The 17,303-nt window shown below is 49.8% G+C and overlaps 3 protein-coding genes across 5 annotated transcripts; 1 reads left to right on the top strand and 2 right to left on the bottom strand.

Annotated features, from left to right (window-relative positions):
* Positions 1-2,939: 2,939 nt before the first annotated feature.
* Positions 2,940-5,354, top strand: LTB (lymphotoxin beta). Of its 2 annotated transcripts, XM_004390737.2 has the most exons (4): positions 2,940-3,136; positions 3,529-3,574; positions 3,766-3,837; positions 4,304-5,354. In XM_004390737.2, exons 1-4 carry the CDS (start codon positions 2,975-2,977, stop codon positions 4,756-4,758), a joined length of 735 nt encoding a protein of 244 aa, XP_004390794.1. In that variant the 5' UTR covers positions 2,940-2,974; the 3' UTR covers positions 4,759-5,354. The 2 variants fall into 2 exon arrangements, with proteins under 2 accessions (XP_004390794.1, XP_023581304.1); XM_023725536.1 differs by lacking the exon at positions 3,529-3,574 and having other exon boundaries at positions 2,952-3,136; positions 4,304-4,442.
* A 395-nt stretch (positions 5,355-5,749) lies between these two features.
* Positions 5,750-9,526, bottom strand: TNF (tumor necrosis factor). Of its 2 annotated transcripts, none has more exons than XM_023725521.1 (4): positions 9,154-9,526; positions 8,515-8,563; positions 8,277-8,324; positions 5,750-7,942 (listed from the first exon to the last, which is right to left on the bottom strand). In XM_023725521.1, the coding sequence occupies exons 1-4, from the start codon at positions 9,337-9,339 to the stop codon at positions 7,521-7,523; spliced, it is 705 nt and encodes a 234-aa protein (XP_023581289.1). In that variant the 5' UTR covers positions 9,340-9,526; the 3' UTR covers positions 5,750-7,520.
* Positions 9,527-11,564: 2,038 nt separating this feature from the next.
* Positions 11,565-12,630, bottom strand: LTA (lymphotoxin alpha). The gene is made up of 3 exons (XM_004390735.2): positions 12,532-12,630; positions 12,340-12,445; positions 11,565-12,103 (listed from the first exon to the last, which is right to left on the bottom strand). The coding sequence occupies exons 1-3, from the start codon at positions 12,628-12,630 to the stop codon at positions 11,691-11,693; spliced, it is 618 nt and encodes a 205-aa protein (XP_004390792.1). The 3' UTR covers positions 11,565-11,690.
* Between the last annotated feature and the right edge of the window lie 4,673 nt (positions 12,631-17,303).

The raw sequence follows: 17,303 nt of genomic DNA, 5'->3' as shown, positions 1-17,303 counted from the left end.
GAAGTTAAGCTTTGTGGGTTAGGATTGCAACAACTTTCCTTTCAGACTTCTGGGACTGTAACTAGGCCTGTAATCCCCCTCCATTCCAACCATCCTATTGATCCTGGTGAATGTACACCTCCAGGCAGCCTTCCCTGATTAACTTTTCCCAATTACCCTGTTAAAATAAAATCAGTATTAAGCCAATAAGAGAAATTGATTAAAGTTTATTTAATATACAATTTGCAAATCAGGGCAACATTTCTGACTAGAGAGTCAAAATGTCCCAGAGAAGAAAGATCCTTTACAGATTTTTATACCTCAGCTTATTGCTAGTGGTTATTCATTGTCATGGAAACAGGGCCAGAACAAAGTTTACAAAATAATTTGTGAACATGCAGGATCCTATACAACATTTTCTTGAAGAACAATTCAAATAATTACTGATTGACCTTAAAACAGCTTCTAGTCTGATCTTTGGAATTGCTGTTGTCAAACTGACTGCACATAGATAATTCTTTAAAAGAGCACAATGTTCAGGGCAAACATTCTTTATAAATTAAACTGAATTATTGTTTGGTTTACTAGGAGCCCTGGTGGCACAGTGGTTAAGCACTCAGCTGCTAACCAAAAGGTTTGAACCCACGAGCCACACTGCAGGAGAAAGATGTGGCAGTCCACTTCTGTAAAGATTTATAGCCTTGGAAACCCTGTGGGGCAGCTCTACTCTGTCCTACGGGGTCACTATGAGTCGGAATTGGCTCAACGGCGGTGTTTTTTTGTTTGTTTGTTTTTTGTTTTTTTATTGTATGGTTTAAAGATGACTTTCAGGCAGCAGTTTTGGTTTAAGGTTTAAAGATAACCTCTGGGCAATGGTTTCGGGTGCATCATTTTAACCTCAATGGCTCCAGAAACTCTAGATTCCATGAGCATTTGAAATTCTATTCCTCAACTGTTTACACTGCATATACCAAAAGTTCATGATCTTTGCACATGTGTGTGGGCACACACATTGCGGCTCTCACATCAGACTGGGAGCTCTGGCAGATTTGGGATGACTTGCCTGGTGTTCTGGGGCTGTACGCAGCAGAGTGCTTGGCTAGCTGATTAACAAATAGGACAGTCAGAGGCAGCAAAACTAGATCTACATGAGCACTGCTGATGGGTCTAGGACAGAAAGTTGATGAGGTGCTTGGGAAAGTAGATGGGGACAATCCAGGTGGACTTCCTGCAGGAGGCAGCACTCTGATGTCAGCAAGTAAGAGCAGTGGTCCCAGGCCCTCTGGTCAGAGACCTGGGTGAGGGCCTGTTTGTGGCCCTAACTATGATGAGGAGGGAGCAGGGTGCTAGAAGATTGCATACACAGTCCTTTAGGAGGGTGAAGACTGGGGAGCCCAAAGGGAGGAAAAGGGGAAGGAGATCTGGTGTCTGGGTCCATATGCATTTGTATTTCCTTCTCCAAATTCAGAAACTTTCTGCTACTTTTCCACCCCCACCTTCAACATGCCTCTTGCAGGACAAGAGAACAATACTCAAGGTTTTTTTTTTTTTTGTTAAAAAAACTCTTATCGTTTAAAAAATTCAAAGATAAAGAAAAATTGAAAAAATTATACAGTGAACATATCTCTACCATCTAGAATCTACCGTTAACATTTTGCTGTATTTGCTTTATCACATATCTATCTATCAAGTCGTCTCATTTTTGGATGCCTTTCAAAGTTGCAAACATCAGTACATTTCACCTCTAAACCTTTCAGCACACTTATCATTGACTGGAGTTCAGTATTTGATTCCTCTTTTTTGTGGAGGCTGCGGAAAGTAAAATTTACATACAGTGAAGTGTGCACATCGGAAGTCCATACTCAGTTTTTAAACTGTCTTGCGGTCAAGGCTGGAGCCAGTAAGTCTGGGTTCAAATCCTGGCTCTGCTGCTTACTGTGTGACCTTCCACAAGTTCCTTAACCTCTCTGTTCCCCAGTTTCCTGTCAAGATTAAAAGACTATTATATGTAAAGCGTGTAAGATCAGTGGCAGGCACATGCTAAGTGCTATTTGTATATTATTATTATTACTATTAATATTGTTATCTTAAACACATAGAGACGTCATCAAGGGGAGATGATCTGGGACGACCTCCACCTTCCACGGACCTGATCTTTTCTCCCTTCAACTCCTACCACACTGCCTACCTATACCATTCATTTGGTCCTTGCTGCTTTGTTTTGCTTATTCATTCATTCATCCTTTGGTTCATTTATAGGCATTTAATAAGTACCTACAAGTGGATCAGGCTCATCCTAGACTGTGAGAGGCGAGGGTGTGTCTCACCTCTCTCCTATCTGCACTCTGCATACAATGGAAGTAGTGCTCCGTTTCCATCCCTCCCCAGTGAGTCAGTGGTGAGGCTGAGACTTTCTTCAGTGGCCATTGCTGTACATGGCTTAACTCTGCCTTTCCTACCATCAAGAGGGGGATAGGCGTGAGCAAGGCAATGGGAGGGAGAGGTCAGTGTGGGAATATGTTCTTCTCAGAGATCCCTCAAGACCCCAGTTCTTATCCTCCTACTCCAGCCCCTGACTTCGGGAAGAGAAGGCAGCCCTCCCTCCAACAACCATCTGGGGGTGGGGTGGTGAAGAAGAATGCAGACTGCACTGGAAACCTAGAGTCCTGTGTTCTCATTACAGCCTTGCTGCCTGACTTCCTGCAAGCTACCTTCCCTCCCTGGGCCTTGGTTTCCCTCCCTGCTGAGCCAGAAGATCTCAAAGGCCCCCTCCAGTTCAACTCTGAAAGTCTGTCTCTCCACCCCAACTCCTTCCCCAGTTCAGAGAACCCAGGCATCCAGCTGCCCTGCCCCAGCTCTGGGTAAACAGGAAGCTGGGTGAGGGGAGCAGGGGTGTGTGGAAAGTCCCAGCCAGGTGTGTGGGTCTATGGGGAGGGGGTGGCCCCACCTCTGGGTATGAAAGCCCCCCCTGCCCTGGCACTGGCTCACAGTCTCCATGGAGGCACTGGGGCTGGAGGGCCGGGGTGGGAGGCCCCAGGGGAGGGGCTGTCTCCTGCTGGCTGTGGCTGGAGCCATTGTACTAGGGTCTGTGGTGCTGTCTGTGCCTATCACTGTCCTGACTGTGCTGGCCTTGGTGCCCCAGGAGCGGGGAGGACTGGTGAGTGGCTGCAACAGGAGGGCTCTATCCTATCATGCTCACTCACCTCCTGCTATGCTTTTGGGACTCCTGCCTCATCCTGCTCAGCTGTCTCTTCTGTCCCTGGTGCAAATGTCTTGACTATCTCTTCGCTGGCTCTTTCCAAGCTCCCATGATGCCGTGTTTCCTGTTGTCTCCAAGCTCCTTACTGGTTGCCTGTCTGTCTTCCCTCATCCCTCCCAAGACACAACTCAGGCCCAAGGACATGCCTTGCTTGCTCTCCCTCCCAGGGAGATGTGTGTTGGGGGTGGGGCAGGTGGGAGAAACGTCAGGCTTGGAGCTTGGGTCCATGTTGGGAGGGGTGGGGTTGGCGTCAGCTGAGTCTAAACTCTGGGTACTGTGACCCCAACCAGGTAACAGAGACCGCTGATCTGGGGGGACAGACCCAGCAACAACTGGGTAAGAGCAGATCATTTCCCCCTCCCCTTCCCACCCCTAAGGCACCCCCCAGCTCTTGTCCTTGTCCCCTTACCCTCTTCCTCCAGGAATTTGGGTGCTCCATCCGTGAACCCTGGGGCCCTGTCCTCTTAGGGGGACCATGCATGGGTGGCCCCCCAAACCCCCAATCATGAACTCTGTGCTCCTTCCAGAGTTCCAGAAGCTGCCCGAGGAGAAAGCGGAAACAGATCTCAGCCCGAGGCTCCCGGCTGCCCACCTCATAGGTAAAGACTTCGCAGACCTGCATAAACGTTTACATAGCCGGAGAGAAATCAGTCAAGGATCCAGCGGGCTCAGCTCACTGTTACAAGGGTGACGGATCTGCCTGCCCGCAGTTAGAGTCCCTTTGCCCTATTATTCCAGTGCTCCACTACCTCTAGCACCTAAAGAGTCCACCCTTCCGCTGGTCTCCCTATTTTAGCTTCTAGCTTCCCTCGGGGAGCAGGCAAAACCTGGCCTGGATCTTCCCACCAGAGCGCTCTGCACCTACATCCAAGTTCCCTCAGCCCCCAACACGTACTCATTCCAGAGGCAGCACCACCTCCCCATTCCTCCTCCCCAGGATTGATTCCTGCAGGGGGATAAAAGCCTCACTCCCACGCCCATGTCCACTCTCCCAGGAGTCCCAGGTCTAGATTGCTCCTATCAGGATCGGATTCCCCGAAAACCGACGGACCATTTTTTCTGCAGGCTCTTGGAAGACTGGGCAGGGGTTAGGTTGGGAGACGAAGAAAGAAGAAGCGTTTCTGAGAAGCGGCACGCAGTTCTTAGGCGCGGAGGGGCTGGCCCTGCCGCAGGACGGCCTCTATTACCTCTACTGTTACGTCGGCTACCGGGGCCGGGCGCCCCCTGCCGGCCGAGGACCCCTCGGCCGCTCGGTCACGCTGCGCAGCTCGCTGTACCGTGCTGGGGGCGCCTACGGGCCAGGGATTCCCCAGCTGCTGCTCGAGGGTGCCGAGACTGTTACATCGGTTTTGGACCCGGCCAGGAGGCACGAATACGGACCCCTTTGGTTCACGAGCGTAGGGTTCGGCGGTCTGGTGCAGCTCCGGAGGGGCGAGAGGGTGTACGTCAACATCAGTCACCCCGATATGGTGGACTACAGGAGAGGGAAGACTTTCTTTGGGGCTGTGATGGTGGGGTGAGGGCCGCCCGCGTCCTAGGAAACACGACTGCATGGTACAATTGTGTGAATCAGCCCAGATATTGGGAACTCAGACACCTGGGAGCCCATGGCAGTGGAAAAAATGTAGGAAACAGTTTGGAAACTGATTTTGAGCCTGATGAAAATAAAGAATGTAAAGCTTTAGTGCTGCCAATGTAGATGCTGAAATGCTAATATCTTAAATCAGGGTGAGCACACAAGTGGTTATATTATTCTCTATTTTTTTGGGGGGGAGGGGTTGCTTGCAGCAATTCATAATACTGCTTATGGGCTTTGCTTCCTGAGATGGTGGTCTGCTAGTCCCCCTGAACCCCGGCCTCTGAATGGACAGGCCCCAACAGTAGCCCAGAGGGAGTTAAGAAGGAACAGGAGCTCCCAAAACCCAAAGCATCTCCAAGCATGATTCTCAGAACCACATGGTCTCCACCAGATACAGGCACTATGCTCTTTTTTCTCGGGTCTCTCCCAACAGAGAGAGGGGTCACTGTAGGGAAAGACAATCACCAGAGTAAGAAAGGCCCAGTGCAGAGTAAGCCCTTGATGTGGCTGAGGAATGATGCTCTGAGGGGCCCAACACTTCTCCCTGCTGGCTGCCTGGAGGCACCTTCAGCCACTGCCCACCCCCCTTCCGGCCCCCCTCCCGCCCCCTCAACACTTCTCTCCAAGGAGCAATGAGCAGCTCACCAGATCTGAAGGGAGGCAGCTGCTGGAGAAAGTTGGGGAGGATGTTTGAGAAAGAGGGAGAGATGGGGTGGTAGGGGGAGGAAAAGCTGATGCCGCCCAGTCCAGTCCAGAGGGGGATGGAAAGTCCTTACCCCTGGTTCACACTTTAGGTCCTCCTTCCTGTAAGTGGGCAAGAGTCAGGGGCCCCCGCGGTGAGTTAACAGCACCCTCCCCAGGACGACTGACTTTCAGCCCCCACCTGGAGGAGGCAGAGGGGGACCCAAGGCCCTATCTAGGTCACTCCCACGGGACAGCTTACCCCTGTGGGCACACCACGGGGTTTTCCCCTCCCTGGCAACCCTGGGCCGGAAGGAAAAGCTCTTGAGCCTAGCTGGGGTTCTTACTCTCTGGGTCCGCATTTCTTAACTCCATATTTTTCTTTGACTCTGTCTCCGGGAAAGAGCTCCTCCTGGATATGGGGAGTTCTCTTTCTGGTTTGCCCACCTCACACTCCTTCCCGTACCATTTGCCAAGAAATTGGTGACAAAAGACTGGCATGTGGGCCCTTCACCTATATGTTATTGCTTGTTTTTAATATTCTTCCTTAGGTTCCGTTTTGCTCACTGAGAAAATGGAAGGGGATAGACGGCTGAGGGCTGGATATCTGAGTGTCTAGCTGGATAAAAGAAGAAAGCCAGGATCCACTGAGTGCCTACCACATGCCAAACCCTGCTAGGTGCCCTGAGGTAGTTATTGCTTCTGTTCCCTAGTGACCCCATTAGCAGTGGGCATTCCCATCTCCACTTGATAGATGAGGTTAAGTGACTGGTTCAGGTTGCACAGTTAGGACAGGGCTGGGTGGGTGGCCTGGAGCAGGGAATTTGGAGTCCAGACACCTGAATCCTTGGAAGTTCCTTGGCTGTGATTCAGGTGCCTGAGAATGTGGCTCCTCCCTGCTCTGTCAGGCCGAGGCAACAGCCGGAAATCTTACCTGAGCTACAGGACTTTCCCGTCAGGGATTGGAATTCCCAGAGTCGGAAATTCCCATTCCCTGAGGGCAAGGTAATTGGGTTCAGATTTCTGTTTCCTGAGGGAGGGGGTTATTTGGCTGGACTTTGTTTCTGTAGGGTCTCCTGGACCCCGGGTTGTCTCAGAGTCTAAGGACTGGGGACTGGGTCTGAGGAATCTTAAGTCCTGTGGAAGGAGGACTTCAGGAAGGGAATCGCTATCTCCAAGGAGAGGAAGCTGCAGTATTAATTCCAAGAAAGAGACCATGTTTCTTTTCTAAGCAAACTTTATTTCTCGCCACTGACCAGTAGGGCGGTTACAAACACAACTCCCCTGGGGAGCAGAGGTTCAGCGATATAGCGACAATCTGTCACCAAATCAGCATTATTCAGACAACTTGATCAGATAAATATTTTTTAAAAACATAAGCAAAGGGAGGCACAGAGGCCAGGAGGCCAAGTGGGAATAGCCTACGGTTCAGCTCCGTTTTCACAGAAAACATGTCTAAGCATAGGCAGCCCTTACATTGGGTCCGCCAGGGCCCCTGACCTCCCGAATAAATACATTCTCATCAGTAAATAAATAAATAATAAATAAATAATAAATAATCACAAGTGCAAACATAAATAGAGGGGGCCCGATTTGTGCGGAGAGGCAGGGGCTCCATATCTCAGGGAAGGGTCTGGAAACTTCTGGAGAGAGGGAGGTCTGAGGTCCACTCATGTCAAGTTCTAGGTAAGGTCTTCTCAGGATGTTCTGAAGTGTGCTGGATAGAACAAAAGCCTCTCTGGCTTCCACATTCTGGATGTCCCAGTTTGCATTCAGGGATCTGGTAGGTTCTGGAAGCCTAAGTTTGGATTCTAGGCGGTGGCCAGTGCCCCATTGTCCAGGTTACACATCCCTGCATCTCAGGTTTCTAAGTGTTGTTGTTTAAAGTTATAAACTTGGGCCCACCCCTGAGCCCCTAATTTCCTTTCTAAGCCAGGAGGGGATGAAGGGGCCTAAAGAAATGGATTACAAAGGGACTGAGGTGGGTGAGGGGATCGGGGAAGGATGAGTGTCCATTCTCCCTCATAAGGCAATGATCCCAAAGTAGACCTGCCCAGACTCAGCAAAGTCGAGATAGTTGGGCAGATTAATCTCAGCACTGAGTCGATCACCCTTCTCCAGCTGAAAGACTCCTCCCAGGTAGATGGGCTCATACCAGGGCTTGGCCTCAGCCTCCTCCGGGGTCTCCCTATGGCAAGGGCTCTTGATGGCAGAGAGGAGGTTGACCTTGGTCTGGTAGGAGACAGCGATACGGCTGATGGTGTGGGTGAGGAGCACATGTGTGGAAGGGCAGCCTTGGCCCTTGAAGAGGACCTGGGAGTAGATGAGGTACAGCCCGTCAGAAGGCACCATCAGCTGGTTGTCTATCAGCTCCACACCATTGGCCAGGAGGGCATTGGCACGCCGGCTCAGCCACTGTAGTTGTCCCTCAGCTTGGGGGTTTGCTGGAGGGAGGGAGAGAGGGAGAGAGAGAGGTGAGTCGGTGTGACCCAGTCAGTCAGTTCCACTCTCCACATCCTGGCCCTCAAGTTCTGCCACCACCCCCCCCGCCATGCCCCGCATCCGGTTCCTGTCCGCTCTTTCTTCCCACATCCCATCTGGCCATGAGATTCTGAGTATTCCCCTTAAGATCTGTGTTATTCCTCCACTGTCCCCTTAAGCTCACACTGTCTCCAGAGGTCTCTCTACTCTCAGCCCCATTTAGTCCCCCAATCCTATCCCTCCACATCCCATCTCTCCCTCCTTTTAGCCCCCAAGACACAGCTTCAGAATTCTTACCTACAACATGGGCTACAGGCTTGTCACTTGGAGTTCGAGAAGATGATCCTGAGGAGGAAAGAGGAAAGAAAAAGTGAGACCCTTAAGCTTCCCAGAAAAATATACTCTTACCTTGACCTCCATTCCTCCTCCCCAAAAACCAAAACTCTGAAATCTACCCCCCTCTCATTGGTTCCATCCCAGGACTAACGCCCTTCCTCACTCAAACCCAGCATTAGGTGATTTGGGAGACACTTACTGAGTGTCTGGGCCAAGGGGTTGATTAGATGGAAGCCATCTGGGAACTGCTGAGGAGAAGAAAGAGGAGTTAGCATTAGAGACAAGTCCCCACAAAGGGAGAAATAGCTGGGCTGCTAATTTAGCTTCGTTTCTCTGCCCTGAAGCCTCTGGTTTTCTTTCTCCATTCATCCATTTATTCATCCATCCATCCTTCCATTCAACAACTCTGTCATCGAGTGCCTTCCATGTACCAGACACCTTATCTTCATCTTTCCTTATCTCTTCATCTCTCTCCTCATCTCTTTCATATTGCCCACATCTCATTCCACATTTCTTTCGATCTCATCAGTTTCATTCATATCATTTGTTTCTTCTCCATATCTCTACCCACACCCCATATCACTCTACCTAGCTCTTTAGATATATCCAATTGTTTGTTCATTTGTTTGTTCATTCATTCAACCAATATTTAGCGAGCTCCTTCCACGTTCCAAGCATCCTATCTCTTTATATTTCTCTTTCTCCATCTCTCCACATCTCTTTCTGACTCCCCGTCCTTCTCTGTTTTTCCTCCCCATCTCTCCCCATCTACATACTTGTACCCCCCACTCCATCTCTTTTGCCCCAATTTCTGAATGAAGGCTGGTGAGGCACTCACCTCTTCCCTCTGAGGGCCAATCACCCCGAAGTGCAGCAAGCAGAAGAGCGTGGTGGCTCCTGCCACAAGCAGGAAGGAGAAGAGGCTGAGGCACAGGCACCGTCTGGAGCCCTGGGGGGCCCCTGCCTTCTTGGGGAGCGCCTCCTCAGCCAGCTCCACATCCCGGATCATGCTTTCAGTGCTCATGGCGTCCTTTGCAGAGGGGCTCAAGTGCAGCTGGAAGATGGTGAAGCCCTGGGGTAGTGTGTGTATGAAAGAGAGAATCCCACCAAGCTGCTTGTCTGGGGGTGTGGTGTCTGAGGGATTCTTTCCAGGGGTGTCTGGAGTTGCTTCTCTCCCTCCTGTCTGGTCCCCTGGTGTCCTCGCTGAGGGAGTTCTGCTGGCTGGGTGTGTAAACAGCTGCCTTTATATGCCCCTGGGGCACAGGAGGGCGGGGAGAAGCTTTCATTCAACCAGTGGAAAACTTCCTTGGTGGAGAAACCCATGAGCTCATCTGGAGGAAGCGGTAGTGGGCCCTACACCTTCTGTCTCGGTTTCTTCTCCATCGCGGGGGCGGAGGTTTGGAAAGTTGGGGACACCCAGGCATCAAGGATACTTCCCACCCTCCCCATATGGATTCTGAGGACAGCTTCCTGGGCCAGTTATGGATGTATGCGTAGGACCCTGGAGGCTTGATCCCAGTTCGCCCCTGTTCCTCAATTCTCATTGTCTCCATTTCTTCTGAGTACCAGTTCTGTGAGCTGTTTGCCTTTGATTTCCACACAGGACTCACATGGGGGTAGAACTCCAAAGGCAGGGTGAGAGGGGCTTCAGAAAGCTGAGTCCTTGATGGGGAGGAAGCTGGGAGCTAAGGCCTGTGTTTGGGTCTTGGGTCCTGAGATGTGTGCTTGGACCGCTTGGGAGAAGGAGCTGGGGGAAGAGGGACTAACCTGAGACTAGGGGTGTGAATGGGGCCTCTGGAAGGGCTGGTGGGCATAGCAGGGACAAGTCTGGGACAGCCCCAGGGGAGTAACAGCCCTGGGAATTCACAGACCCCACGGGGTGGATCTTCTCCTTTCATTCTGACCTTGGGACTCAAACTGCTGGTTTCAGTCTTGGCTTCTGAGGGAACCTGAGGTCTCTGATTTTTGCATAAAGCCCCTATCCCTAGAGCCCCTGTATGTGGCCATGTGTCCGAGAGAACCCCTGTTCCCCCCAAATTCCTGGAGATACTCCCACACCTTAGAGCCTCTGTGTATGCTCATGTCTCTCCAAAGAACTTGTTCCTCCCAAATTCCTGCAGACACCCCCACTCCTCAGAGCCCCTGTGTGTGTCCATGTCTCCCAGAGAACCCCAGTTCCCCCAAATTCCTAGACACGCCCACCCTCAGAGCCTCTGTGTGAGCCCATGTCTCCTCAAACAACCCATTCCCTCCAAATTCCTGGCGACACCCCTGCCCCTCAGAGCCCCTGTGTGTGCCCATGTGTCTTCAAATCTCCCCTGCATTCCACACCCTCCTAGTCCTGGAGGCTCTTCTATTCCTCAGGGCCCCGTGCACACCCCACCCTAAAGTCTTGAACATTCCCCCCTTTGATGTGGTCGCCTCTTCTCAGAGGCCTCCTGTATCCCCATTCGTCAGAGCCCCTACATGTGACCATGTCTCCTAGGGGTCCCTGACCTCCACCCCTCCAGACCCTGGACCTCATTTCCCCTCTGTTGTCTTAGCTTATCCTTTGGTTCCCCTGCAGCAGTGTGGCTGCCCCTTTGAGTCCACCACACATCCCCAGAGCCCCTTGGGCCTCTTTATCTCCTTGTTCTCCCACAGCTCCTGCTGCCTTTGAGGCCTCTTTTCCTCCCTCCATTTTGCATACAGACCTGGGAAATTCTCCTCTCCCAGACAGACAGATATACACAGACGGCATTTCAGAGAGTTTTATTGGTCTTCGTTGAGGGTGCAGATTCCACCCCAGGGGTGTCTAGTTAAACAGTGGCTAGCTCTCAAGAACTTTCCACTTTCCTTCTACAGCCTCTCAGAATCTCAGACCTACTGTTTTTTTCTCTCTGTCTGTAGGCCAGCCTATGCTGATGCCCTTTCATTCTTCATCTCTTGGGTCTGTTTATCTCTCTGTCTTCTAATGTCTCTCTATTATTCTGCTTTCTCCATCTTCCATAAATAAATAATTTAATTTTCCCATCATAAATAATTACCCCTCCCCACCTCCAGTCATCCACTCAAGCTCCTCCACATGTCTGCTCCTCCTCCATGTCTGGATCTAGGCTCCACCCAGACTGGCAGGACAGAAGGCTCTGGGCTGGGAATTTCTAGGCAGGCTTGAAATCCTTGGTGGAGCATCCGGGGTGGCTAAGGAAGGTGTGGTCCCCTGGGAGCCCAGAATTCCTCCTTGGAAGCTCCAGTGATTTGAGTGGGGGAAGACTTGAGACTGTTGGAATGGTCAAAGGAGAGGTGGTGGTAACCCTTGAAACTGTCAGAATGGAGGCAAAATGGGGAGTAGGCCTTGAAACCAATATTTTTCTTCTTTCTGTTTTTTTCCAAGTTCTACAGAGCAAAGGCTCCAAAGAAGACACTACTGGGGCTGAGGAGTAGGTGGGAGCTGCCGACTGTGTGAGTGGATAGCTGGTCTCCCCGGGTGAGCAGGAACACAGCCCCCTGGTACACTGACCGCACCCAAGGTCCCTGTGGCCCTGGGCACACGGACTTCTGGGCACTGAGGAGAGGCACATGGGAGGGGTACTGGGAGGAGAAGAGCTGGACCTCATGAGCCAGGTAGAGAGGAGTGGGGGTGGCCTTGGGGGAGCAGCCTTCCCCGGAGAAGACCACCTGGGAGTAGACAAAGTAGAGGCCACTTGTGGGGACCAGGAGGGAATTGTTGCTCAAAGCAAAGCCATGGCGGAGGAAGGCGTGATCCGTGTTTGCTCTCCAGCGCAGAGAGGTCTGGGTGCTGGGGTCTCCTAGGAAGAGCCATGGGGGCAAGGGTCAAGGGTCTGGGGACTCAGTGGTCTCACTCCCTGGGGAAACAGGCACTAGATGACTTAGTCCCTGGGGCATGGTTAGGGGAGAGATGGGGGCTGGACACCTCTGTCCTTGGGAGGTAGGGCAAGCAGGGGCAGAGATGGAGTAGATGCTTGAGGTCTAGGCGGGCTGAAGGGTGGGAGTTGGATGTCTGGGCAGTCAGGTGGATGCTTACCAATGAGGTGAGCAGCAGGTTTGAGGGTGCCTGAGGTGAAGTGCTTCTTGGGGTGCTGCTGGGCAGTCGGAGCAGCTGAAGGTGAGAGGCCAACCCCAGGGAGCCCCTAGGAGAGAACAGAGTTAGAGGGGGCTCCAGGACCCAAGGCTCAGCTGGGCCACCCCAGAAGCTCCCATTCTCCTGCTGCCTCACCTGGGTTTCAGACAGCAGGGCCAGCAGCAGCCCCAGGAGGAGGAGGAGGAGGGGGTTGCCATGCACCCTCAGGAGGTAGAGGCGCCCAGGTCGTGTCATGTGGAGAACCTGCAGGGAAAGAGACAGTGAGCGGGGCGGGGCGCGCTGCGGAAGAGGGCCTCCTGCCCTCGGAGACAGCCACCCTGAAAGACAGGGCGATAGACAGAGAAGGGGACAAAATGCAGTCAGGGAAACCCCGAAGTAAGTTGGGGGAGAGAGACAGAAAGAGAAACAGAGGTGGGAAGGGAACAGAGAGCAGAAGGGAACAGAGCAGCAGAAACAGAGAATGTGTGACAGAGACAGAGAGTCAGACACAGGGGAACAAACCAAAACCAAACCCACCAAGCCAAGCCTCAGGCAGACTGAGGCACAGGAGAGACCGGGCACAGGCCAAGAGGCAGGATGTGGCGGCAGGAGTCCACCACCAGGCAGCAAAGGAGATGGGGCGAGAGAGTCTCACCTGCTGTGCAGGGCCCCTGGGCCGGGACGCCTGGGTCCCTTTATAGAGGAAGCGGCAGTGGCAGCGTAGCAGTTGGCGGGCGGTTCTAGGCCGGGGCTGGGGCCCGGGGAAGCCCCCAGGGCTTAGAAGATGCTGCTGTTTAGTCGAAGGCAGGAAAGGCTGAGGCCTAGGAGAGAACCGCAGGCTGGGGGCTCAGGCAACTGAGTTCTGGGAAAGGGAGTGGGGTCAGGGGAACTGTGGGCTGGGAGGGCCAGGGTGCAGGGTCAGGCTTAGGAGTTTCAAAGAAGGGACAGTAAATTCGAGGAGAAGGAGGGGGAACAACTGGGGTGTGGGCTAGAGGCCTGGTTCCCTGAAGAGCGATCATATAGAATACCTCTGCATCCTTGGCAGATTAAAGGCTCCTTTCTGTCTCCATTTCCTTCTCGTGTACCCCCTTGCCCTTGTCCCAACCCACCCAAGTCACACTCATCCCAGTATGTGTACTTTCCAGGTTGTCTGGTAGCTTTTATATCAAGAAGTTCCATTATATACCCCTTGCCTGGGACATCTGGTTTATGCCTATTGTCCTGGTGAAAATATGAGTCCCTTTTTGTTCTTAAAATGTCCTGGTTTGGAAGATAGATTTTATGGTCACCTTACTCAGAGATGATACCATGGACTTATGTGAGATGGGATCTCATCCCATTCCTGACGGGTGCCCTCGACCTTGTCCTGACCTCAAGTGGCCCTCAATGATCAGACTTAGAGAATCCAAGACAAACGCGCACTCCAGGCTCAAGGAATGCAGCAGACAACTTCTGAAGTTCTCTGCAAGGGAAGGCTTCAGAATTCTACACAGGAGGGTGGTGACCTAAGATGAAGTGGGGACAGCTAAGTTACTTGTCTTGAAATTGCATTTGCAGAGCCAATACATGTTATGTTTTTTTTAAATTTAAGGATTTTTCCCTTTTATTGATGTATAACTTACATACAGTGAAATGCACACCTAAGTGTACAGCTTGATGAATTTTTACATGTGCATATAGCCATGTAGCCACCACCCAGTTCAACATATTTTCTGGACCCTGGCAAGTTTCCTTGGGCCCCCTCCCAGTTGCTACCCTCCAAAGGTAACAAATTACTCTCTAACCTCTATCACCGTAGAGATTAGTATACCATAGTTTTGAACCATAGTTTTGAACTTCATATAAATGAAATCATACAGAATGTACTCATTTGTGTCTGGTTTCTTTCACACGACATTGTGTTTGTGACATTCATCCATGCTGTTGAGTGTATCAGCAGTGTTTTTTAAATTGCAGTGTAATATTCTATTGCATGAATATACTCTTAATTTATTCATCCATTTTTCTGCTGACTGGTATTTGGTTTATTTCCAGTTTTTGGTTAATATGAATAAAGTTGATAGGAACATGACCCAGTTTTCGCTTAGCTTGTAAGTTGTAGATTTAAAAAAAAAAAAAGGCAAAGTTTCTAAAGATGATTAGTTTTTTCACCTTTCATAAGATTGAGAAAGCAACATCATGATAAATGGAGAAAATACTGAAGTTATCAAGGATTTTATTTTACTTGGATCCACAATCAACACCCATGGAAGAAGCAGTCAAAAAATCAAATGACTTATTTCACTGGGCAAATCTGCTGTAAAAGGCCTCTTTAAAGTGTTAAAAAGCAAAGCTGTCACTTTGAGGACTAAGGTGCACCTGACTCAAGCCATGGTATTTTCATATGCTTATGAAAGCTGGACAGTGAATAAGGAAGACCAAAGAAGAATTGATGCCTTTGAATTACTGTGTTGGTGAAGAATATTGAATATACCATGGATTGTCAGAAGAAAGAACAAATCTGTCTTAGGAGAAGTACAGCCAGAATGCTCCTTAGAAGCAAGGATGGCGAGACTTTGTCTCACATACATTGAACATGTTATCAGGAGGAACCAGTCCTTGGAGAAGGAGTAAAGCAGAGAGTGAAAAGGAGGAAGATCCTCAATGAGATGAACTGACACAGTAGGTACCACAATAGGCTCAAACACAGCAATGATTGTGAGGATGGCACGGGACCAGGCATTGTTTCGTTCTGTTGTACCTGGGGTCACTGTGAGTCAGAACCGACTTGACAGCAGCTAACAACAACAAACAACAATAAGATTGAGAAAATGCCAGTTGGCCACCTCAGATATTCTCATTCCTATTACTGATGTTGTTATGATTTCATTTAAATGGTCTTAGATGGGCTATTGCTGGGGATGTAAGACTTGGGGACTAAAGCCCTCCCACTGTTGCATTGGCTACTGCTGCTTTCCTCAGGCACAAAGTTCCTGAAGGTTCTTGGTGCCCCTTGATACGTAAGTAACATACAGGGTATGCATGAGCTATTTTGCCTCTGTTCTCCTTTCCCCTCCTCAAGGCCCTGCAATGTTGCCTTTCATGTCTTACTACTCTAAGCTATCATTTCTTTTCTTTTTCATTCCACCTATTTAGCTTCCTCTTTATTCCATAAAAGGGGCCCTGGTGGCGTAAGGTTAAGCTCTTGGCTGCTAACCAAAAGGTCAGTGGTTCGAACCTATCAGACGCTCTGTGGGAGAAAGATGTGGCAGTCTGCTTTTGTAAAGATTTGCAGCCTTGGAAATCCTATGGGGCAGTTCTACTCTGTCCTACAGGGTCACTGTAAGACAGAATCAACTTGATGGCGGTAGGGTTTTTGGTCTATTCCATAAACATTTATTAAGCACTTTGTACAAGGTGGATACCCTGGGTGGTGCAACTGGTTAATGCACTTGGCCGCTAACCAAAAAGTTGGAGGTTTGAGTCCACCCAGAAGTGCTTCCGGAGAAAGGCCTGGTGATCTACTTTCAAAAAGTCAGCCATTGAAAACCCTATCGAACGCAGTTCTACTCTGATATATTTGAAGTCATCATGAGTCGAAATCACTTGACAGCAACTGTACAAGGCATTGAGGATACAGATGCCAAAGACAGTCCCATGACCTCTAGGAGCTCAAGGGCTAGTGTGGGAGGCAGCCAAGTTACCAGATAATTACAACAAAGTGTTGTAAGTTCCAGGACAATGGGGTTATGGCAGCCCGTAGAAAAGTCATCATACCTGGCCTGGGGGAGGCGTTAATTATTGAGTTGTGATTTGGGTTTAGGTTGATTACTGAGGCAAAGAAGAGCATTCCAGACGGAGGGAACAGTATAGGCAGACTGGAGGTAAGAGACAGCATTAAATGTGCTGAGATCTGTAAATGGGTACAAATGAAAGCAGCAGAGATGGGGCTTAAGAAATAAGCCGAGAAAATATCATGAGGGGTTTAAAACCAAGCAAAGAAGTTTGGATTTTGTTCTAAATATGATGGGGAGCCACCAAAAGTTTTGAGCAAGGGAGGGGCCAACTCAGACTTGTATATTAGAAAAATGAGCCTGGTAGCTACATGAAGAATGGATTGGGGTAGGGGACTAGGGGGCTGGAGGGAAAGCCAGAAGTATGGAGACCAGTTAGGACGGTTTTGCAATAACCTAGGGAGAGGATCTTGAGGGCCTGCATTTATATCGAGGCAGCAGCAGGAGAATGGAAATGAGTGGAGAGTTTCTAGGCAAAATCTACAGGTCTTGGCTGACCAGATGGGATGGAAGAAGAAGAGAAAGGTCAAGAATGCCTCTTTTAAATTTTTTGGTCTGTATCTTGGCTTCTTATTTAATCTGACTGTATCTTGTGTCACTGTCAGATTTCCTCTTGGTCCCTGCTCTTTTCCTTATCTCTGTGGAAAGATCACTCTGTGTCGCTCTTTGTTTGTAGGTTCCTTTTCCTTCCTATTGTCTCTTTCTGCCTTTCTACTGGTATGAGAGGATAGTTGAGAGATCCCAGGCAAGCTATATCGAAATATAAAAAAGTGTTGTACACCTTGCTCAAAAACTACTGAGTTATAGAAGAAATTAAGGATGGAATAAAGAAATTCATAGAATCAACGAGAATGAAAACACATCCTACCAGAACCTTTGAGACACAGCAAAAGCAGTGCTCAGGGGTCAGTTTGTAGCAATAAATGCACACATTCAGAAAGAAGAAAGAGCCATAATCAAAACATTAACCCTACAACTGGAACAAGTAGAAACAGGGCAGTAAAAGAAGGTTTCAGGCGCCAGAAGAAAGGAAATAATAAGAATCAGAATTAGAAATGAAACAGAGAATAGAAAAACAATGGAAAGAGTTAACAAGACCAAAGCTGGTTCTTTGAAAAGATCAACAAAATTGATAAACCATTGGCCAAACTGACA

This window comes from Trichechus manatus, unplaced genomic scaffold (genome assembly GCF_000243295.1).
Source record: "Trichechus manatus latirostris isolate Lorelei unplaced genomic scaffold, TriManLat1.0 scaffold00327, whole genome shotgun sequence".
Classification (NCBI taxonomy): Eukaryota; Metazoa; Chordata; class Mammalia; order Sirenia; family Trichechidae; genus Trichechus; species Trichechus manatus.
Note: the sequence above shows the minus strand (reverse complement) of the source record. Positions and strands in the feature narration are given on the sequence as shown.